Source organism: Hibiscus syriacus, unplaced genomic scaffold (assembly GCF_006381635.1).
Source record: "Hibiscus syriacus cultivar Baekdansim isolate YM2019G1 unplaced genomic scaffold, ASM638163v2 tig00112921_pilon, whole genome shotgun sequence".
Classification (NCBI taxonomy): Eukaryota; Viridiplantae; Streptophyta; class Magnoliopsida; order Malvales; family Malvaceae; genus Hibiscus; species Hibiscus syriacus.
The window spans coordinates 1,451,672-1,475,885 of NW_024063419.1; the positions used below are offsets into that span (position 1 = coordinate 1,451,672).

Sequence of the window (24,214 nt, forward strand, 5' to 3'; positions counted from 1 at the left end):
GTCCACTGTCCCTAGAGCAACTTCGATTGGTTCAGATTATGGTGGAACTTTTAATGAAACGCGTTCCTATTAAATAAAAAAAAAAAGTCTAGGCTTGTTTTACGACCCCATCTTCAAGTTGGAATTTCTTTTTCAGTGAACAAATACACTACCAGTTTATTTACTGAAAATACGAAAAAAGACTAAATAAAACAACAAATTTGATAAATATTATACTTTACATTCGGAAGAAGTTTTAGCTCATAAGTTTAGTGCACGAACTACAGAAAATCCCTTTCATATGTAAAAAATGGAATGCGTTCTTATAGTACATCTCTCAGCACTGTACAAACGGTAAATCAAACCTTCAACAACGCCGGAATTTGGGTCGAACAGTAATAAGTCCTAGCCTCACTTCATCAAGCGATATCTACAAACATATCATCATTCTCAACATTAATTATAGAGTTAGATGAAGTCACTTTATCATGTGTTTTCATTTAGCCATTATCGGATAAATCAAGACAATTAATGCGTCTGTTCCAATATGTTCTTCAAAAATTTGGTAGGGTGTGTGTGTCGTGGAACTTGATTGAAAAAGGGGATAAGGGGAGGGCCATCAAATGTCTCACCCATTTTCAATGAGGAAGCCTCTCACGGCTGTGGGGAGAGCGGCTTGTCCACGACTATGATTCCCTACACCTGTTGTTGTGGTAAATAAAAGCATCAGTGCAAGTGCATTTTTATGTAGAAACCAACCAACGTAGTCAATTTAACCAGGCACCGACTAAATTATTTTTGGAATGTTTCTTCTCCTATCGATACATAATGTTCACAAGCAATGTCTCCATAGAAAATCCCAATTAATAGGAATCTGGCAAGTATTTCTCTAATGAAGCAAAATTACCTGTTATAACTTGCAATGATGCAGGTGTCTGCCTAGATGAAGCCTGTGGTTTACCCAGTTTAACCGTAGAACTAACTGTGCCAACAGATGAAAAATGTAGAGTCCCTTTTTTTGCCTTTACTTCGTTTGGGGAAACTGAACGGCCTCCTGATACCTGAGTCTCAATCCGCCTCAAATGTTCCTGCAAGGCTTGCACAGCTTCTGTTGCATGAAGTCCATGTAAGTCCAATTTCCACATGTCATTGTCACAATTTCTGATGCTTAAAATTTCTCTAGCAGCCTTAGCATTAAGTCTCTGTGCAGCTAACCATTCTTCTCGAGCATTTTGAGCTGTTGCGCAGCAAAGTGGTCACCTCTAAAAAATGCATTAGTGGCAGCCCTAGAATGTTGAGATGCTGACCTGTTCAGCAGGTAGAATACATGAAAAGGAAATCTCAGCATCTATATATGGTAAGCAGAATGTACAAAATTTAATTTCTATGATCCCATATCAACAAGAACATACAAATCAGCACAGTACTATGGACCGTATGAGATATAAATATAGAAAAAAGAATGTCCTCCAAACCTTGCAACATTCAGAGACGAACAAAGTTTGGGGAGGAGAATTGCTTAATGATAATAAAACTTAAATTACAATTTATTTGTATAATATACAAACAAGAATTCCTAGATGTACTTTAATGTGATAATATGGGTATGTTCATAAATTTATTTACAGGTAAGTTCATACATTTATTTGCAGCATTTCTACCATTTCAAAATGTACCAATGCCATTGATCATCAACTTTATGACAGACTTGATGAAACTAGCCATGTCAGCATCATATTAAGTCTTTCAACCTGCCTACCCTACTTTTACGAATTGCAACATGGTGTACAATGGAAAGGGGTTAAAGCATTTTTTTTCTTGGAGCCCAACTAACTTGATTCTGATTGCCGTATAATGTTACAGAGGCATTTTGGCAGAAAAAGCTGATAAGCTCAAGAGGCTGATTTAGAATCCTTGATGTGTGAGAAGAAAGGTGATTAAAGTCAAACTTCACTGTATGTTCTATTAATCCCAAACTTATACATTCCAACAGATGCATAGAACAAATATCATGAGCAGTTTAAAAAAGATTGGCAATTTGTCAGAAAGGGGTTTAATCAATATAGAATTAAAACCTAAAGAGACCAGCTTGATATAAACTTAAAAGTAACATTTGATAACACAAGAAGAAAAGAGGATAGAAATAAGAATCACTTCTGCGTGATTCAATAAACTTTCAATAACTCAATATTTACATAAAGGAAATGCTAAAAGATGGTATAAGATAAAACAACCCTTATCTCTCAATTCTCCTATGATTCAAGAAGTCCTGAGAAGTAGGAATTAGATAAAATTACAATTCATTTAGAGATTTTTTCTCCATTAGAAGGTTTTATACTTTCCTCTTCTCCATCATTATTGATTTTGAAAACGAATAAAATTAAGGAACTTTTCACAACACTTCTGAGTAGTGATGCCATTATGTGTTTGCTTAGGAAATTTCAAAGGCCTTAAGCCACATGTTCAATAATGTTTTAAACTAGTGATCTTTTCAAAAGCCTAACTATTTAAGAAAACATCACTATGCACTCATATCTTGCTTAAACCACAAGAAACCTTACATGTCATTGTATCACAGGGCTGTACATGCAACACATTTACAATCATGCAAGATCCAAAGCCATAGCAAAGGTGATAAATGAACATGCATGTAAAAGCCATAATTATGAAAAGTCAAGCCTAGTGTATGTGTGTATTATAATATAAACCCTTGCAATCATACCTCATCATCCTTATAGCATCCTTTCGATGGCTCAAATATACATCATCTTCTTCCCATTCAAGCTCAATAGGTATAGAGCTAACTGCCCCGGAATCAACTTCATATTAGAGTGATCAAAGAGTTTATTCCTTTCCACATCTGTCAACATTTTAAGATTTTCATCCTCCTCATCGGCTTTAGAGCTCTGGCCAACATGATCAGCTGTGTTTCCTGAAGGAAGACTTGATTACAGTTGGCATTGGCTGGAAAATTAGCAATGGTGGATCCCATCACATTATTTTTTGCTTCCTCTGTATCCTCAGGGCCGCTTCTGGGCATCATTTCTTTCAATAAGCTGAAGCCTCATGAATATCATTATTGGTAGCGGACAATATGTCCTCAATCAAACTATTTTCAGCCCAGCAATGCATCTCTTTAAGCTTTTTAAGGGCTATATCATTATTGTTTACCACAACCATCTTCTCTTCATTTCCAATAGGCTTTCCCATGTTTGTTGACTTTATGGAATTTTTATTCTGTTTAAAAGTTGGAAAATTGCCAGAAGCCTTCAGCACAGATGAGAAAGACTTTGCTGAGAGATCATTGTGATTTGTCTGGCTTGTGCAGGGATGGAGAGCTGCCAAACTAATTGCTATAGGAGGGAAAGGGTCATTTTTCAGTTTCGGTACCAGTCCTTGTTTCTGCCTCTGCTTAAGATCAAACGCAGTCCAACCTGATAATTTGTCTTTACCTCTTGTAGAAGACATCTTTTTAAAAGGGGCTGATGGGAAGATTCATTTTGATCAAGTATTAATTGCTGAAATTGAATACAAGTTCCTTCACTCCTCTTCTGTTTGTAAGACTTGACAAGGAGCGAAACAGTTCTTGGAGTGACCTGAAAAAAGATACAGTCTACTGTTCGTTAAAACTGAAAAGATTACAGCCAGCCTATTGAACAAAAAGTATCTGCCCTAAATCAGCATGACTAGAAAATCTCAACCATTCTTCCCATTCACCAATTATCTTGACAAGCAATACCAAATAAGTTTGCGAAGGGGGGGGGAGAGAACAAAATCAATGGCTTGAGGGTTCGAAATGTTCTTAAAAGGTTCTATGGTACTTTGTTCATATAAATACCCATCCTGACATAAATCAAATACTTTTGCAGAAAAATACGGCAGTATTAAAAAAAACCTAAATTCGAGCACAAGAAAAATCCAAACCAGCAAGCACAGAGTAAGCCCTAACCATTAGTATTACTTGGAACCAAAAAACAAACAGAAAGCGAAAAAGGCGAATTCCAAAATGGAAAAAAAAAAACTCAGGAACGATCATACAAAGCTTATGGTGCTGCCAGGCTTGAATCAACACCAACTGAGAAAATAATATATGGAATTCCTAAAACTGAAACAATTAAATAAACAGTAAATCAGGAAGCCAACATAATACATACCTCAACTCTAAATAGGAAACGAATAAGAATTAGGGTTACGGGAAAGGAATAAGCGAAACCAAGGCGTGAATCGTTCGAAAGCAATATCAGAAGGCAGCTGAAAATTGAGTTTGTAAAGCACCAGGTTCATGATGATGTTCAAATCCATATCCGACAATAATCCAATACCGCAGCCTCTGCATCTATTCTCCATAGAGAAAAATAAAAATCCTTCTCCTTCTCCTTCTCCTTCTGCTTCTAGGTCTCCTTCTCTTCCTAAAACTTTCTTCTAACTGAAGGCACCGACAAAAGAGTTTTAGAGGAAACAGAGTTATCCTCCAGCCAGAGGTGATGGCCGACAGAGGTCGATAAGAATTAGGAGACGACTATTGTTTTTGCTGTTATATTTGGTGTTCTATTTTTTTCAATAATAAAAATATGAAAATACATTTGATTATCTATTTATCTTATAATAGAAAATAAAATTCCTACTTTTATATAATTCGAACTAAGATTATTGTTTTTTTGGGATACATATTCAATTAAGATTAGTGATATAATATTAAAAATTGTTTTAAAAAATATCTCGACTATATGGATTTAAATACTAGTAAATTCATTAGGTTAGAAGTCCCTTATTTTTAACTTTTTAATTTTATAAAACTATTTCAGTTAAAAAATGAAAATATTTTTTTTACTATTTTTCTATTTTTTAAATATTTTTATTTTTTAAAAATTCAACCAAACATGGTTTTTAGTATTTTTCATTTCTTAAGAAAATTAAAATGAAAATGGTCTTTGTATAACTATCCAAATTTTAGAATCAAGGTTCGAATGTTGATTTGAGTCAAAATAATTCAAATAATGAGTTTAATTGAACTTGATGTGCTATTTTTAAAAAATGATTTGAAACGTGATGTAAAAAGTATTTTTTAAAAATATAATTTAAAATTTAACAGTTTGTGACTACCGTTAAAATGTGATTTTGAAAAGATAAAATATTTATTTTAGACATTACGTTGTAAATTGAAAATATATTATTTAAGGACAAAAATATAATTTCACTCAAAAGTGATTTTCCACAGCCAAGGCTATAAATTTGAGTTTCTGAGGTTAGGTCGAAAATCACTTTTATGATCATGATTTTAAATCATTTTTTTTAGATGTTGAGCATTGCTTATGGGTGAAAATCACTTTTCCATGGTCAGAAACATTCTCAACTGAGTTTATTTGAATCAAGGTGAGAGGATCTAAAGTGTAATTTCTCATTTATAAAATCATGGTTTGACTAGTCTTATTTGGACATAGCTTCAAGGGCACAATAACTAAGCAATTTAAATGATCATGTCATGGTTTGACCACTCTTGTTTGGACATAAACTTCTCAAGCTCGAAGTATACATATTCCTATACGAGTATGGTTTAGATCTCACCTTATTCATTAATCTCATCATTGCCAGCTCATGACTCACCTAAAGCCATGTGAACATGTATGCTTTTTCATACACATAGAAGATTAAAATCTGAATATCATATAGTAGAGGGACTAAAAACATGAATAAACCTAAATGATTTCCGGTTAACCAAAGCAATAAAAAGGGCCGAGGCCCAAATAAGAGTCCAAAACACGATCCGAGAAGAATAAAAGCTAGTGTCTCCACAGTCCATCACAAAGTTGTCGGTGATCGGTTCGTTCGGACTTCGGGAACAGAAGGTAAAATTTTCAGCCAAATTTGCTTCTCAATCTCGTTTGTCTTCGGAAAATCATGGTAGAGACATAATGCTTTATATGTTTTGCCTCACTGTTTTTGTAGCAACTGAAAGCCAAGACGAAGATGCAAATATTCATCAAAACTCTAACGGGGAACTATCACCCTCGAGGTCGAGAGCAGCGACACCATCGACAACGTCAAGGCGAAAATTCAGGTTTTTCTTAATCCATTCTGTTACACATAATATAATCTTCGATTTTGATTTTTTGGCTATCTTTTCAGGGTTTTGTTTTTCCTCTTGCGAAACTGATAACTTAGTTTTATAGGAGAACTAAATCTTTGTGAATGATTCCTTTATTATATATTTTTTCGTGTGTGGTTATTTTAATCCTCTTATGAACTACAAACTTAGTGTTAAAGAAGATCTACTATTACTGCTTTTCTGTTACTCAGGGATGACAATGTGTTGTAAAACATTCGATCCAAAATTAACCAATCCTTTTTTCTTTTTGTGGATTTAGATATTATATTTGTTATTGCGATGGATTTGAAGCAAATTCAGATGTGAACTGGATATGGGTTACCGAAATTCATTTTCATTTTGGTTCAAATGGTGTTGGATATTGAATTCGTTATCCAAATCCACTATGTTTATGCGGATAGTTTATTCGAATATCCTTATCTGACATCTATTTACATATTTAGTTATTTTTTAAATGTTTTAATGAGTTGGTACATTTAGAAACTTTGGATTTTCAATGGATATTGCCATTTGAAATCAGATGCAGCTACATATAGAAAATAGTAAACAGGTTTGTATCTGGAATAAATTGAGCAGATTTGCATTTGAATATTTAAAAATTAAAAATATCTGATTGGCGTCGTTGTAGTAATGACCATTGTAGAAGAAATATTGAAGTGATGGTAAATCGAATTCAGTGTTGGTTGAATTGGTTATAAGTAGATGGCTGATGGCGCTCAGGATGCCACCATGTTAGTTGACGTGGGATTTACTTTGTCACCAATTCATTAATGATTCGATAAAATTGTGTCGTTTAATTGTCATAGTTCAAGTAGACTATATGTGATTTTGCAATTCCATTCAAAGCTGTGAGTGCTAGAATAAAAGTCTTAAACCAGACTCGTTTAATTGTCATAGTTCAAGTACTATATTGATTTGCATTCCATTCAAAGCTGTGAGTGCTAGAATAACTTAAGTCTTAAACCGACTTGACTCTTTTTGCACCCTGCTCTCCCTGTTGGTTATGCATACTTGTACTTCTCTCTATTTTGATTGATTGAGGGGAAAACTACTAGTATTATCTTTCTTTGTTTTCAGTCTATTTGCGCAATCCCTAGATGGCATTGTTTTAACATAATGCTTTCTTCATGATTACTACATTTTCTAGGATAAAGAAGGTATCCCTCCTGATCAGCAGAGGTTGATTTTGCGGGTAAGCACCTGGAAGATGGTCGAACCCTAGCTGATTATCATCCAAAGGAGTCCACTCTTCACCTTGTTTTGAGGCTTAGGGAGGAACAATGATCAAGGTGAAGACTCTCACTGGGAAAGAAATTGAAATTGACATTGAACCAACTGATACCATTGATCGTAAAGGAACGGGTCGAAGAGAAGAAGGATTCCTCCAGTTCAGCAAAGGTACCTATTTTAAGTCTTCTGTTTTACTGAATGCATCTCTAGGTTACATGATTGATGACATGTTTTACATTATTATAATGATTTCAAATCCTGAAATTATTTTTCATTGGCTAATATAATGACTATTCTCCGAAGGTGTACAAGTACAAAAGACTTTACTTCACAGCCTTGTATACAGGACATAAAATTCGATGATCTTACACTTCTATGTTACTCTAAATCTAAAGCATGTTATTTGATGCACTTGGTATATTCATTATTATTATGTATTGGGAAGGCATTTCATGGTATAGATTCATATTTCAAGAGGGAAGACATGATTGGATCATAGGTTTTGTAAACATGTATGTGCTCCAATTTGTGACTTGTTTGACTGTCCAGTTCTTTGATTAAGTTCATACCATAGTGCTCTGGTTCTAGAGTTTGTTAATTTAATGCATTTGTTGAGCCATCTTGCCATTTTAATTTAATCCTGAATGTTTTGACATGGTATAGGCTTATATATGCCGGGACAACTTGCAGATGACAAGACAGCGCGTGAATACAATATTGAGGGTGGCTCTGTGCTTCATCTCGTGCTTGCACTGAGGGGTGGCTGTTTCTAGATGGTCCCTCAAATTTTGACGGAATCTGCTCCTATTTACTTTGGCATAAGAATTTAATGGGTTTGCATTTGATCTGTTGGCAAATACATGGAACATATGAATTGATTTTCTCAGACGCAGATATATTAGTATAAACATGTCTTCTTTGGATGGCCTGGCAAATCTCATAAGGATAAAAGTTTGAGAAAAAGGATCTATTTGATATTTTATCTATTTAATTTTGACCATTTAATTATTTTTTTTATAAAATCATACTTAAGTTTACATTATTTTTTAGAAAAATAGTCTGAAAAAATGGAGGAGGGGGAAATAATTTTTTTATGTATTTTTGATTGAAAAGGATCACCAAAAAGAAATCACCGACCATAAAAAAAACAAATAGAGAGTATAAAGATCACAGTTAGAAAATTATTAAAGAATCAAAATAATATTTAAATTATAATTCTAGAATAAAAATTATTCATTTTTATTAATTTAACAATAATTAGTGACGAATAATTATTTTATAGCAAATGATAACAATAATGACCGTAACATAACTAAGTTATAATATCGATAATAAAACTAACAACTTGCAAAAATATAAACAAGTCGAGCAGTTTATACATACACACTGTGTAGATTGGGAAATAGAAGGAGAAACTGGAAACGTGGAGGTATATGGAATATACAACTGGTGCAAAAGAAAGCATAAAAAATTGCAGACGACGACACCAACCACCGTTGTTTCATATCGCATTTGAGGGAGGACAACCAACTCCTCCCTTTTTCTACTTCGTTTCTTTATTTAATAATAAAAAAACTGCAATTTCGAAGACAATGCTCTGTCGTATGCGTTTGCCTTTGACATGCCTTTCTCCTCCCTTCATCTCTGTAAGCTTTCCTTCCTTTACCTGCTCATACTTCTATATTTTATGCTTGTATTGAATCTTCAATTCTCCGCTTTTTCTTTCGGAAATTTTCTATCCCAAGAATTTAAGCCCTTTCCCGCCATCTACTGCATATTTGTTTGTTGCTGCTGCTATCGTTGAATCAGGATGTAACACTTTCTATGTACTTAATTTTCTTCCTTCAGTCGAACTTGGAAACTCAATTTTAAGCTAATTAATTCCCACATTCTATGTAAATATATATTTTTGATTTTCATCTTCAGTCAATTTTCTGTCCACTCGTATAGAAAGCGTACTATGAAAGGTCTGCTAATTAAGTCAGAAGGTTAGCCTATGAGCATAAACGATTGCTGATTCTCAAATTTGTGAAATGAGCTTGAGTCATGGTGAGACTAAGTACGCATACGTTAATAATGGTGGGAGGGGAGCTTGATGTCCAAAACACCATGTCTTTCTACTACAACCCTCCAAATCAAAAACATTTCCAGTGCCCGTATATTACCGAAGCTGGGTTTGACTTCATAATATTCTTACTCTAATCAAGTGACCATCACATTTGAACCTGGTGTTATGTGGTGGTCCCCTGCTATTGTATTTGTTTTCTACTTCTGATAGGAGCTCTTAAATGTACAGTTGTTTATGTTCATAATGCAGCCTTCTACAAGTAGAGCAAGGTGCTTCGAAGATTTTTGATAGGCAGGTGTTCTTTTAGCTTTACATCGCATAACGTGTTGCCTTCATCATCATTCCGTAAGTGTGGCTTGCTGAATTGTCACCATGTTCTTTAAATGCATTCTTTCAGTTGCAAATTTCGGCAATCATTTAGCCAGAGAAGAATGGTAACGTTCTCTCTAGCTCTGTAAAGCTTGTACAGACATCTTGTCGGATATCAGTCCCTGGGGTGCCAGTTAGAGAGCCACAAGCACGTACAAACTTTTGAAAGACAAGAAGATGGTTCCCAAGCAGATCCTCCCAGTGCTGAAGACGTAAATTCCTTGTATCAACTCTTTGATCAAAGGTTATCTTTTCCTTTTGTGTCACATAATAACGATGTAAATTAACTTGATGCGCTAAATATTTGACAGCTATTTGTATTATGCAGCACCAAGCTCGTGGTATTGACTGGAGCAGGAATCAGCACTGAATGTGGAATTCCTGATTATAGAAGGTTCTCTCTCTTGTTCAGCTTGTTTCCAATAGGACTTGTAATGTTATAAACTTTTTTTCCTTCAATATCAGTACTTGACATCTAGTGTCAGACAACTTTTCCTTAGGTTCCAGCCCCACATAACTTATAGACTGAATTTTGATTCAGCAGTTAACTTGGTACTTTTTGAATATTCTTAGTTTTTTTTTAAAATATTTTACTTGTAGGCATAAAATCAGGTAAGAGTTGTAGATCATTAAGTATTTATTCTTTTGTTGTTCTTCATCTTCAGTTTATGCAAGTTCACTTCCTCTAAGTGGCATTGCATATGGATTTATGGTTGAAGATGTTCCTGTTGATTGATCATTCTCTGTTAACTGCTTTTTTTTTCTTCAGGATCATGATTTGGAAATTGTCATGAATTTCAAATGCTTTTTTTGAAATTATAAAAAAAGTATTAAGATGTTTTTTTTTTGTTTTTTTGCGGAGCTAATTGAGGAAACAAGGAACACTAGCAACACAGCAAATTCAACTTTTTTGCAACTTTTGAACCATAACATTTCGAAAATGAATGTTTTAAATTTTTAAGTTTTAAGTAAGTTTTTTTTTCTTATAAAAAAAAGTAAGTTGTTTTTTCAAAATCAATAACTAGTACTCCTATGAAGACCTCCTCATTTAGTACTGGTATAGTTTAATTATTTGTTCAGACCTTTACATTTTGTTACCCATTTGGCTGTGTCACCAGTCTGCTAGGCTCTAAACTATACATGGTTCAGATCCTTTCAAATTCGTTCACACCAAAAATTCTCCGCAGTTCTGATTTCCCTATTTTCATCCTTTCCAATGGTCAAGGTTTATTTTTTTCCCATTTATTCTCAATAACAAGTTTCTTTTCTTTTGCAGCCCAAATGGCGCTTACAGTACTGGTTTCAAGCCAATAACCCATCAGTGATGTGCAGCATGCTTGTGATACTGAACAAATAAACACTAAGAGTCTAGTTAATATGCTAATCGCTAAAGAGTTGAAAATTTCAATGCATTGTTGCTTAAAAGTAACTTCTGATCTTTCCTTATAATTGATTTCACTACTAAATATGGAAAACCAAATTTATGGACATGTGTAACTCCCAAGTGCGGAAAACCAATCTATGCAGTAATTCACTATTAATTGGTTTTCTTCAAGTGGTTTTGTATAACCGATGCCAGTATTTTAATTTCTAACTGTTTTCCAATTTTCTTTCACCAGGAGTTTGTACGTTCAAGTCGTGCCCGTAGGCGCTATTGGGCAAGGAGCTATGCTGGCTGGAGGCGGTTTACTGCAGCACAACCTGTGCTGCACATATTGCTTTAGCATCTCTAGAGCAAGCTGGACGAATAACTTTATGATAACTCAGAATGTGGACAGGTAAGAAAATATATTTTACCTCATCTCTTATTCACAAGTGATGTTGATGGCACTAAATTAGCAAGATTATGTTTCAGGCTGCATCATCGTGCTGGGCAACCCACTTGAATTGCATGGGACCGTTTATAGTGTGATTTGCTTAGATTGTGGTTTTCCTTTTGTCGAAATTTATTTCAAGATGAAGTGAAGGTCCTTAATCCAAAGGTTACTCTTCTAGATTTAATCACCCTTTGCAATGCCCATCAATCATCTATTCATCTTATACTCGCTGTCAATTAGTATTGTATACACTAAGAAAGTTTGGGAACACCGAATAATTGACCTTATATGTATTTGTTTTCTGGATTCCAATCCTAAATATTGGAAGTTCTGATTAACTGAAGTCATACATTATTTGTTTTCAATTTATAATCAATTGATAACATGGAGTTAGATGATTGACCAAAGTGACTGACCTGCAAGTTACTCTTTCAATTCTAGTCCATTTTAAACCAAACTATCTAAAGGAACAAATTATAACGATTTAAGGAGGTTTGGAATTTAAATAAACTGATTGAAAGTTTATAGACTAAATGAACTTTATGTTAAGATGCAGGATTACCAGTGCTTATATATATATATATATATATATATTTTTTACTGATAAATAGAATGCTATTTCCATAGAATCCCTTACCCTTTGATTGTACCTCTGACTGCAAAGACATTCAACTTTCATTACTGGAAAAGGCAATGAATTTTTCCTATTGCAGTGGGCAGCAGCAATTGAAAGCTTGGACTATGGAAGCCCTGGATCAGATAAGAGCTTGGCATGAAGCAAAGACCTGATGGTGACATTGAGATCGATGAGAAATTTTGGAAGGAGGATTTCCACATCCCCACTTGCCAGAAATGCAATGGGATTCTAAAACCTGATGTAAGATACTTTCATTATATGAAACCCAATGTATAGTACATTGCTTTATGAATAATAGGCATTTAGAGTGCTTTGACTATGATGATGCTTATATTTCTATTCCCCCAAACATCCTTTTTTTTTCTTTCAATAACTTATGGCAGTTATGAATGTAGAACGTAATGAATATTGAGTATTTGATTTAAGTATTTAGAGGTTCAAAATGTGTGTAACTTAAAAGACTTCATGGAACCATGAATGTAGTCCCAAGCATTCATGGTAATGATGGTCTGGTACATGAAATGGCTGTCCCTTGTTCCCATATGTAATGGGGTAAGGGGGATGTAAGATAGTAGGCTCCCAACACTAGGTTGAGAGCAACTTCCGTAGGAGACCTCCAAATTATGAAATGCCCTCCATGGGACTCGATCCCACGACCTCAAGGTTAAGAACCTTGTGCTCTACCAACTGAGCTGGATGGTCTGGTACATGACTGTGACTTAAATACCAAAAATCTAGTATGACTAGGTTCTTAACATCGAAGTTACGTTTATGAGAAATGCATAATTTTTTAATAAAAATAGATAGGTTTTGTAAAATTTTAAAATATTTTCTTTAAGATAAACATTGAAATACAATAAATTCCCTTATTTTATTAACATTATTGTTTCCTATTTTTAGTTATTTCCTCAACTAAGTTGTGTGTCAGTAAATATTTGATAGCTGTTAGGAATTGAATCAAATTCTAATTGAAAGTTTAGTTTAGTTTAATTTATTTATGTTTGCTAGAAATGACTGATAGTTAAGTTTATTTAATGTAGTAGATATTCTTAATAAGTTGGAGATCTCAGCGAATAAGATTTCTTGGTGATTAAATAATTGTTCTATAAATAGGGCATAGGATTTAGCTTTTAGAATTAAAAAGTAAAGATAGAAGTAACAATAAGGGATTTTTAGGTAAAGATGTTTGTAGCTCTATCTGTGCAAAAGTTGTTATTGTGAGGTGGGTTTTAGTGGAGTGATATTTTATTTGGGATCGTGAGCGTAGACTAGTGAGATTGAATTTATTTTCTCTTGATCTCGTGATGATTTTTTTGATAAGAATAGTAGGCCTCATTAAAAAACCCCTTCATGATTAATAGAACTCGAAAATAGTTCCTTAATCAGCGGAAGGAGGAAAAGAGTGTCTTAGGATTTCATTAACATTATTATAATTAGTACATAGGAATACAACACCCTAAAACTCCCTTAAGGGGATAAAAAACCATAAAAAACATCCCTAAAGAACAACATAAAAATCAACCAATTCCAGCCTTAGCTAGGGAATATGCCTCTAGATTAGCTGACCTATTAACCTCTCTAATAACACCTTCAAAATCTCTAAGCTTTTTAATAATATCTTTAACAATGTAAGCATAAACATCAGGACATAAAACATCCTTAACCCAGTCAACTGCCACCCTGCTATCATTCTCAATAATCAAGCAATCCTTATACCTTTGTCGAATAGATTCAAAGAATGATAAGCCCTTTAGGATAGCTTTCAAATCCATCAAGGTAGGAGGCCCCGGACCAGCAGACTCCTTGAAAGAACCTAGGATCTACCCACACACATCCTTTAAAACACCACCTAACCCACTTCTCTTCCAATCACTAGTAGAAGCAACATCCACATTTAATTTGATGAAGCCCTTGGGAGAAGGGGACCAAGGAAACTTAGATATAATCGGTTAAAGTGGGGCAAGCAAGAATCCCCTAAGGAAGGATCAGAATAAGAGAATCATTGGAGATAGAAACCTGTTTATTTTTTGCTAAAAACCATGAAGCAAGCCTAAACCTTGCTAAAAAGAAAAGTTCAGCTTGATCTAGCTTCCCTCCTTCAAACACAATAGAGTTCCTGATTTTCCATATGGTCCATATGACAACCCCTGGAATAAAAGACCATATAAGTGAGTTAATCCTCAAATCAGCCTAAGCTATGAGAAAGCTTTTTGCATCAGCGTGAAAAAACAGACTGAATATTCCAGAACCTCATGAAATTATTCCATATTGACCAAACCACCGAACAAGTAAAAAATAAATGAGAGGGGGACTCTTTCATTAGCTTGCAAAAAGGATATAAAAGATCATCAATACCCTTCACACCTCTTTTAACCAGAACTGTCTTCACTGCCAGCTTCTGTAGAATCACTTGCCACACAAATGTCTCCACTCTTGGAGGCAACAAGCCCCTCCAAACAACATTCTTCCAAAAATGAACCTCCTCCGAACCCGAAGTACCCGAATAACAGAGATTAACACATGATTTAACAGAAAATATCCCATCTCCAGTGCCTTTCCAAACCAGCCCATCAGAAGATTCATAAGAAAGGGAAAAATTCGAAATGACAACCATCAAATTAGTCAATTGCTCATATTCCCAATCATTCAATTCCCTTCTCATTTGAACATCCCAAAACCAACCCCAAGAGCTATATTCACCAAACTCGAATAATTTACCAGTCTTTTTTAATGAAATAGAGAACAATCTAGGGAAACTGACCATTAATGGATGATCTATAGCCCAAACATCTTGCCAAAACCAAATAATTCTCCCATCACCAACTTGATAACTATACTTGCTTCTAATTTTACAGCCAACAAAGTCTTCTTTGAAGTGGTTGTTCACCATAGATCTCCAAATCCAAGAAAATTTAGGAGTAACTTTACTGTCAAACAACAATAATGATGAGTCCATATTGTATTTAGTACAAATCATTTTCCTCCAAACCGCCTTCCTGTCGTTGGTAAACCTCTAAAACCATTTATCTAAAAGTGCTCTGTTTACCATGTTAATATTCGGAACCCCCAACCCACCTTCGATCTTTGGTTTGCACACAGTGGACCAACTCATCCAATGAATCTTATTTTTACCATTTCTTCCACCCCATAAAAAATTGGACATAATTGAGTTTAGGGACTTGTAGACCAAGGCTGGAACCTTGAACAATGACAAAAAATATGTAGGAAGCGAGCATAAGATTTAATTAATACCAACCTCCCTGCCAAATAAAGAGAGGATGCCTTCCAACCCGCTAACCTCTTATTGAAACTCTGAACCACTAGATCCCACAGAAGTGAAGAAATTCTGTGTGCTCCAAGAGGAAGCCCCAAATACTCTGAAGAAAAGTTACCAACTAAACATCCAATAACCGTTGCCCATTCCTTAATTTCCTCTTCATTCGAATTAACCTCAAATAATTTACACTTCTTCAAATTCAACTGAAGACCAGACATAAGTTCAAACACTCGAAGCACCCTCTTCACGTTCAAAATCTGCTTCTTCGATGCACCACAGAAGATTATGAGATCATCAGCAAATTGTAGATGAGATAATTTAAAAGTCCCCTCCTTCCTGCTAATAACCATACCAGAAAATAACCCCTCTGAAACTGCCTTAAGAATCAGTAAATTCAGAAGTTCCCCTACTATATTAAACAACAAAGGAGACAAGGAACAGCCTTGTCGAAGACCCTTTTCCATTGGGAATTCCTCAAAAAGAACCCCATTAACCAAGAATGAAACAATGGTTGTTATGACACATTACGAAATCCAACCACTCCATCTAGAACCAAAGCCCATCTTCCTCATTACTTTGAACAAAATAAGTCAGTCGATTGTATCATATGCATTCTTAAATTCAACTTTAAAAACACAGCCCTTTAATTCATTATTCCTCCAAAAGTAAATCCTCTCATTAGTAATTAGGGAGCAATCCAAAATTTGTCGATCGGGAATGAAAGCAAATTGAGATGGACTGATAATGTCTGAAATACAACTCCTTAGCCTCCTCGATAGACACTTAGGTGGTGTTTGTTTTTGAAGAGGTAAAAGGTCTGCAGTCTGCGGACCACATCTGCAGACATCTGCAGCAGAAGAGGTGGACCAAAAGTCTGCAGTCTGCAAGAAGAAGATTGTTTGTTTTTTAAAGTCTGCAGACTGCTAAAATAAATTGAAATATAAAATAAACTGATTTTTTAAACTTAAAAGAGTTTTGCAATACTGAAATTTAAATAATTTTAGTTTTATAATACTGAAATTTAAATAATTCATACAATTACAATACTAAATTTTTTAAAATAAATCAATTCATATTTTAAAATAAATCAATCCATATTTTAAAATAAATCAATCCATATTTTAAAATAAATCAATCCATATTTTAAAATAAATCAATCCATATTTTAAAATAAAGCAATCCATATTTTAAAATAAATCAATCCATATTTTAAAATAAATCAATCCATATTTTAAAATAAAATTTTCCATATTTTAAAATAAATCAATCTATATTTTAAAATAAATTTTTCCATATTTTAAAATAAATCAATCTATATTTTAAAATAAATCAATCCATATTTTAAAATAAATCAATACATATTTTAAAATAAATCTATCCATATTTTAAAATAAATCAATCCATATTTTAAATAGTTTTAAGTTTTCCATATTTTAAAATAAATCAATTCATATTTTAAAATAATTTATTTTAAAATAAATCAATATATTTAAAATAAATCAATCCATATTTTAAAATAAATCAATCCATATTTTAAAATAAATTTTCCATATTTTAAAATAAATCAATCCATATTTTAAAATAAATCAATCTATATTTTAAAATAAATCAATCTATATTTTAAAATAAATTTTAAAATAAATTAATTTTCGCGCAGACGTTTGAAGAGCTTCTGTCTTCTAAAAAACAAACGGTCTGCGAAGCCCAATGTCTGTGCGTTGTCTGCGCGGCGCTGACATAAGAGCTTTGCAGACCTTACACAGTAAAAACAAACACCACCTTAGATAAGATCTTGTATAACCCACCAACTAAGCTTATAGGTCTATAATCATCTAGGCCACCAATGTTTGAGTTCTTTGGAATGAGAGTGATAAATTTATGATTTATACCATGTTCTCGTTCATTCCCCAAATAGAAATTATGAAAGAAATTCATATATTCCTTAAGGATGCCAGAACCTCTTGAAAAATCCCAAATTTAAACCAACTGGGCCGAAGCTTTGTTGTTGTCACAAGACTTCAAAGTTTCCCAAATTTCCTCCTCAGAAAATTTTTTCTAAGAACAGACTCTGATCCGTAGAAATTATGGAAAAATCCAGCCTTATGTCATCAATTTCCAATGTGGATCGCTCATTGAAAATTTTAAAGAAATAATCCTTACTGGGCCTTGATTACAGACGGGTCTTGAATTGTTTTTCCCCTAAAGTTTAGGGCATCCAATGCATTCCTCTTTTTTCTCATTGTAGCACAAGTATAGAAATATTTGGTATTACGATCCCCATCTTCTACCCATTTCGATTTGGAATACTGAAACCAAATCTGCTCCTGAATTTTGTAAAGTTTCCACAATTCTGCTCTGTGAGTGTTCAATTCTGCTCTGTGAGTGTTCAATTCTACTAGTACTTCACTGTCAATAACACCTTGCTGCTGCTGAATATCAACCTCTAACTTGTGAATTTTCTTTTCTAATTCAGAAATCAAAGCTCCTGGATACTGATCTCTCTTCCCAGCCCACTTTTTGATTGCATATTTGGTACTCTTCAGAAGACTAAAAACACCAGCTTTCCTTTGGATTTTCTTGCAGTCTTGAATAGAAGACTTGACCAAATCCTCAAAACCCTCCTCCTCCATCAAGTAATTAAATAGCTGAATGGTTTTTTACCCAATCACACCTCCATTCTCAAGAGTTATAGCGTTGTGATCTGACATGGACCTTGGAAGAAGTGATTGAACAATATCAGGAAATGTAGCCAAAAATTGACTGTCAACCACAAAACGTTCCAATCTTTCAAAAGTGGGATTATCTTGGTTATTACATCAAGTAAACCTACCCTCATTCATAGGAAGATCAATTAGACCAGAATGAAGAATAAACTGACTAAAGATATCCATTGAATTTCTATTTTGACCTCTGCCAACCTTCTCTTCTTCATGTAAATAAGCGTTAAAATCCCCTTCTACACAATCAGGACAATTCTGTCCACTTAAGAATACACAATTCTTCAACAAAAAAACTAGCTTTCTCCTCCACTGATGGACTATAAACATTGATGAAACTACAACTGTAATTGTTAGCTCGAAATTTACCAAAAAATAGTTATAAGTCTCCTGCTAACATACTGATTTTCCAGGTCAAAAATATTATCATCCCAACAACACAATAAACCCCTTGAGGATCCGATCGAAGGAGATTCTATAACACCTTTAAGATTATTTAACCAACTTCTTCTAAAAAAAGACCTCTGAATCTTCTCTGTCTTGGTTTCTTGCAGCTAAAGAAAAGTAGGATAGATATCAGAAGCTAAATTCTGAACAACCCTCTGTTTTTAATTTTTTCCCCAAACCCCTAACATTCCATGAACATATGATTAACTTTGTCTTCATCATTATAAGTGCAAAAACAAACTAAACATCACCTTGATTAACCCCATTCGAACCTTCTCTAACATCATGATTTTTTCCAAAAAAGCTTTTCCCTTCCTTAGAAGACACCCCAAAAGCCTGTTTACTCCAAGTAACTAAAGCTTCCTCCAAGAAATATGAGAAGGCTGAAGAGGAGGTTGTAGCAATGCTTACTTGTTCAAGGGCTTCCCTTAACAAAGTTCTTTTGGCTCTTCTGGTTAACAACCTAGATTTGAAACTTGATCAATATCCTTCTGAAAACCAGCCTTCAATCTCCTTATCCACACTCTCATCCACTGAACTTCTGTCAATAGTAGGATCCTTACTCCCATTAACAATCAAATCTGCTGGTAAAAATATATTAGCACTAAGATCCATCTTTCCTTCCCTTACTAACTATGACTTCCTCTGCTTTAGGCATGAACTTCAGAATATTCCCATACCAATGTTTCCTGTCCCTCAACCTCTTATAGACCCTTTTATAACTGCTCATGCTTCTAGTTTCTAGCAAAACACTCTTTGTTGAAAACGGTCTTCTAGATCGATATAACTGTCTGCCCCTTGAATTATTTCCCGAATTAATAGTAATGGATTCAACCAGCCTTAAGTCTGCTTCATTGACCTCTATTCCAGCACTATCAGACTGCTCTGCAATTGGACTCTTCTCCATAACTTCTTTCATTTTGCTGTCTTTCTCTACTAAATCAAGGTTCTGAACCATTTCCCCAAACTTATTGATTTTAAATGTTGGCCCAGTAGGAAATACCTTAAAACCTTTTAACCCAGACTGCCCAAAATCTTCAGATTGGGCCTGTGATCCATCAGCCTAAAAATTTGAATTTCTAATCCCCAAACGGGCAAACTCCCTCACTTTTATACTCCCAACGTTCTGACAGCCCACATTTAATGCCTTTCCTATCTAAGGAAAGTCTTGGAAGCTGTATATCCTCACCAACTCCCCCAGAACCAGGAAAAACTCCCTGGTCAATCCAATTGTCAATTCTCAGCCGATTTTCTTCTGCTGCACCTTTCCCACTTTCTAACAGCACTCTGTCTTTATCCTCTACAAACATCATCTCTTCAAAAAGTCCCCTACCGGAACCTTCCACCGGAGAATTACTGAAAAAGGAGCTTGAAGACTCGCATGCCGATCCAATCTTGATACACACTTTAAAGGATCTTCCATATGATCCAAGAGTGATCACATCTGGAACATCAAATGGGCTTGCCACCCTTATTAAAATTCTTGCCATTGTGAGGTCTTCTCTATTCCTAGTAACGTCATGTATGTAAACCACTGTTCCCCATCTCCCTACTATATGTTCGAAGAAAGGTTCATTCCAACATAACAGAGGGACCCCAATTAATTCTACCAGACAGAAGGCCATTGGGACTCCCTCATCATTCAGTAATGGTTCTACTCGATCAAACCATAGTTCTAAATCCTCTTTCCTCTTCACCCATATGTCCAGCATCTCTTCGTATGATTTAAAAACTATAACGCAAGAGTTCCATACATAGCCCCATCTAGCAATTTGGACATCATAACCATCCTTAACTAAGGCCTTCTGAATTAACTCAATCTGAAATGAATGTTTAATAATCCTCGTTAAAGACCTTTTAACCCAGCTTGAACTTTCAGATGGAATATGCATTTCTAAAATATTTTCTTGACATTCCCCCTTGTGAAGATCATCGGATAACAGTTCCCTGTACCCCATTGCACTTCTATTTGACATCAAAGCATCTCTATTAGTTCTATCATCCCTTGTGCCTCTATTAGAGTTTTCTGCCTCTTTTGATTTTGATGTTTCTACGATATTCTGATCGGAAACCTTGTTTGAAGAATTATTCTTCCCCACTATCCTTGAACGAGCATCCTTATATCTCGCAGGACTAAATGTGATCTTCCTTCCATCTATCAGTACACCATTTAAATCATCAACAACCCTCTTCAAACCTACTTCACTCTTAAAATGAACAAAAGCAAAGGTGGAGAATTTGTATGTTGGATTTCTTGTTTCTTTGGGAATAAAGACTCTCATAACAAGATCATGGACTAAGAAAATTTCCCTTAAAGTGCGTCGAGATACCCTCCTACTGAGATTGTCGACAAACGCCGTCCAAATCTCATCGGAAACTGACTTTTCTTTCAAATTCTCTCTCTCTACGTTTTCTCTCTTTCACTCAAATTCTCTCTCATTCTTTCAAAAACTATTATGATCTCGTGATGATTGTGTCTTCGATCACAAATTTCCAACAATATCTTAGCAATTGGAGGTTTATCATTTGTATAGATATATAGGCTTTAAAACTATTGAGATGAACAATAAACTATGCCTAGTTGGTTAAGTTTCTTGGCATAGTCTCTTTAAAGACATGGTTTTGTGTGAAAAGTTGTTTGCATTAAGATTTTTGGTTTTACCTAGTATTTACTCCACTATTGTGTTCTGGTACAGATAACTGAATTGTAATGTCCTGAGCTTCTTTATCTTTTTTGTCATTTTCTTTCTACAGATGTGCCTATACTTTTCTTGTCGATATATACTTTTAGGATCTAAAATGCAGCTTGAATGTTCTTTAACTGAAAGGAAAAATGTCCCTTTAAAGTATCTTGGTAATTTTGTTGAAGAGAATAATCTTCAGCTGGCTTTAACTTTTATATCTTCAGGTAGTTGCAAGTAGTTTGATATATATATATATATACAGACACACACTTTTAGATATTTGTTCTATCATCGTGGTGTAGAAATACAAATTTGTGCATCTTTTGGATTTACCCACAGGCTAACTGATTTAGTTGATATTCATTTTTTAATTATTGCATAGATATAATATCTATTCTTATCTGAAAATACAATTCCTTTTCTTTTTATTTACACTTTTTAATGTGTTCTGATTGTTGGAGAAAGCTATTCTTTTTAATTTCCCATTTTTTCCTCATATTGGTATTTTGCCTCAGCCGTTTTGCTGTTAGTTTTTTGACATTTTACAATTGCACATTTAAAAGAAAATGATAATGAGTTTCGTTATGCATTTGGCCCATCTAGTTTGAGACTGATTTGGGTTGAGTAGTTTTTAAATGAAATACAAACACCCTTTTAATGTTTTTGTTGTGTATTTAAAAATCAAGGTTGTCTTCTTCGGTGACAATGTGCCCAAGGAAAGAGCTGATAAGGCCATGGAAGTTGCAAGAGAATGTGATGCTTTCCTTGCATTAGGATCATCTTTGATGACCATGTCTGCTTTCCGACTTGTCAGGTATATTTTGGTTGATAGATTTTACTTCACAATTCACATCGAAAAGTATTGGTCACCAGTGCTTCTGAAATATTTGGTTCAGTTAATTTCTTCAAAGTTTTATTGCCAAAACCAGTCTCAAGTTCTTTACTTTAGTTTCAGGATTCTGATGTAGCAACTTCCCCTTGTTTGAGTATTTCGAGTTTCTAAGGAAATTACATTGCTTTACTTATTTCCATGATTTTGAAAGAGGATTCGAGCTGCAGCTAATGGTGTTTGAATTTGACAGGGCTGCTCATGAGGCAGGTGCCTCCACTGCAATTGTGAATGTCGGCAAGACCCGTGCCGATGATTTTGTTTCGTTGAAAATAAATGCTCGATTGGGGGAGGTAGTGTTTTAAAGTTTAAAATCTTGCTTAGTTTTGTGCTTTGATCTTTGCATTTTGTAGTGTCTCATGTTTACTACCTTTCCATACTACAGATTTTGCCAAGAATGCTCAACATTGGCTCTCTTAGTATCCCTGCTCTGCGATAAACTGATTAGGGAAGGTAAAGTAGCTAAAGTTTATCTTCACAATCTTTAAGGGGGTATTTGGATAGGGGAAAAGATGATTACTGGAGGGAGAAGTTTTTTTTTTCCAGAATTTAATACCCATGTTTGGATTGATTGGAAAGATTCTCAATAGGGAGTAATAACCCATTCCCAACAGTTACATTTTAGGGTGTTTTACCAGGAATGTCAGTCCCACCTATTGGTTAGCTATTTGTGTATTCCTATCAGTTTAGACTAAAATACCCTTAAAACAATATAATTATTTCAAAAATACCTTCCCTTAAAAGTTTAATATGTTTTTAGATAGATAATGTAAAAATTAATATTAATTAGAATTAAAAGAACATGATATATCTACTCTTTATTCTACCCATTTGTCTTTAAATTTTGTAATATATAAATTCATAAATTTATATATATATATATATGAATTTAAATTTTATAAATATATAAATTGAAAATAATAAAATAATATATTTTCTATGAATTTTTATATAAATATTTTCATTTGAATATTCAAAATTGAACTTGTTAAAAAACATAGTACAAGGACGATTTGATAAAATATACATTTCAATAATCTCTTATTCATTTAACTAAATACTGTAATTTTACATTTATGTCAAATAAATGAAATATAGTAATGTTACTTTCTGATAATCTTATTTTCAGAGGTAATGCTATATTTCATGAATCAAACACCCCTAAATATATGAGAAAACGTTTTTTTTATTAATTATTGATACACATAGGTAGGTCAATTTGAGGGACAAAGGATCGTGTTGCTTATATTGCATGCATATCAAGAATGTTGTAGTATATGTAAGCTGATTAATAAATAGATCCAAATATCCCCCGCCCCCTATGTAACCCTCCCAGACCCGATCTGTAAGTTAGACCCAAACCTAAGTGGTCACATATCCCATTCAGAGGTTTTTTTTTTTTTACAACTTATACAATATTAAACAAAATATATTAATATTACAGATATGTCCAAAACGATAGCAAATACATGTCACCAAATATAACTTAAAAAATATAGAAATATATGTTCGTACAAAATAAGTAGTTGATCTCCCCTGATGCCAAATCTACTAGCTTATGATCTGCTATTATCTGAAAAAGGTAAAAACTATAGAATGAGCTAAAAAGCTCAGTGTGCTCCAAACAGTGTATAAAACGTACGAATAAAATATTCCAGTAAAATCAGTTATCAAACATGTTTTATATATATATACTACCCCCATCCATCAAGTCCAAATTGTGTAGGTTCCCCAGAACCATACACCCACCAACAAGTCCAGTAAGGTCCTGAGCACACAGCAGAGGAGCCGGTAAATAAGGTCCTGAGCACACAGCAGAGGAACCTCCAGGTATACTTCCTCCAACATTATTCCCCCCAAAATAATCATATTCCGCTTATAACGGATATATGTATATCAAAAATTAAAACATAATTCAAGTCAAGTACAAAACAGAGTCCATGTCAAGTATCATATAAAAATTCAGATCAAATATCATATCAGAATCCAGGTCA

The 24,214-nt window shown here is 34.1% G+C and overlaps 1 protein-coding gene and 2 pseudogenes across 1 annotated transcript; 2 read left to right on the plus strand and 1 right to left on the minus strand.

Moving 5' to 3' along the window:
- Positions 1–266: 266 nt before the first annotated feature.
- Positions 267–4,355, minus strand: LOC120184551. The gene is made up of 5 exons (XM_039188985.1): positions 4,134–4,355; positions 2,702–3,575; positions 887–1,286; positions 612–681; positions 267–409 (listed from the first exon to the last, which is right to left on the minus strand). The coding sequence occupies exons 3-5, from the start codon at positions 1,122–1,124 to the stop codon at positions 391–393; spliced, it is 327 nt and encodes a 108-aa protein (XP_039044916.1). The 5' UTR covers positions 1,125–1,286; positions 2,702–3,575; positions 4,134–4,355; the 3' UTR covers positions 267–390.
- A 1,591-nt stretch (positions 4,356–5,946) lies between these two features.
- LOC120184522 lies at positions 5,947–8,243 on the plus strand (annotated as a pseudogene).
- Positions 8,244–9,766: 1,523 nt separating this feature from the next.
- Positions 9,767–22,928, plus strand: LOC120184521 (annotated as a pseudogene).
- Positions 22,929–24,214: the final 1,286 nt, after the last annotated feature.

Excerpts from the sequence above, each read along its gene's own strand:
- LOC120184551 (XM_039188985.1), bottom strand. The coding sequence starts at position 1,124 with ATGTGGAAATTGGACTTACATGGACTTCATGCAACAGAAGCTGTGCAA. Across the intron at positions 682-886 it reads ATCATTGCAAGTTATAACAG|GTGTAGGGAATCATAGTCGT; the intron begins GTAATTTTGCTT and ends CCACAACAACAG.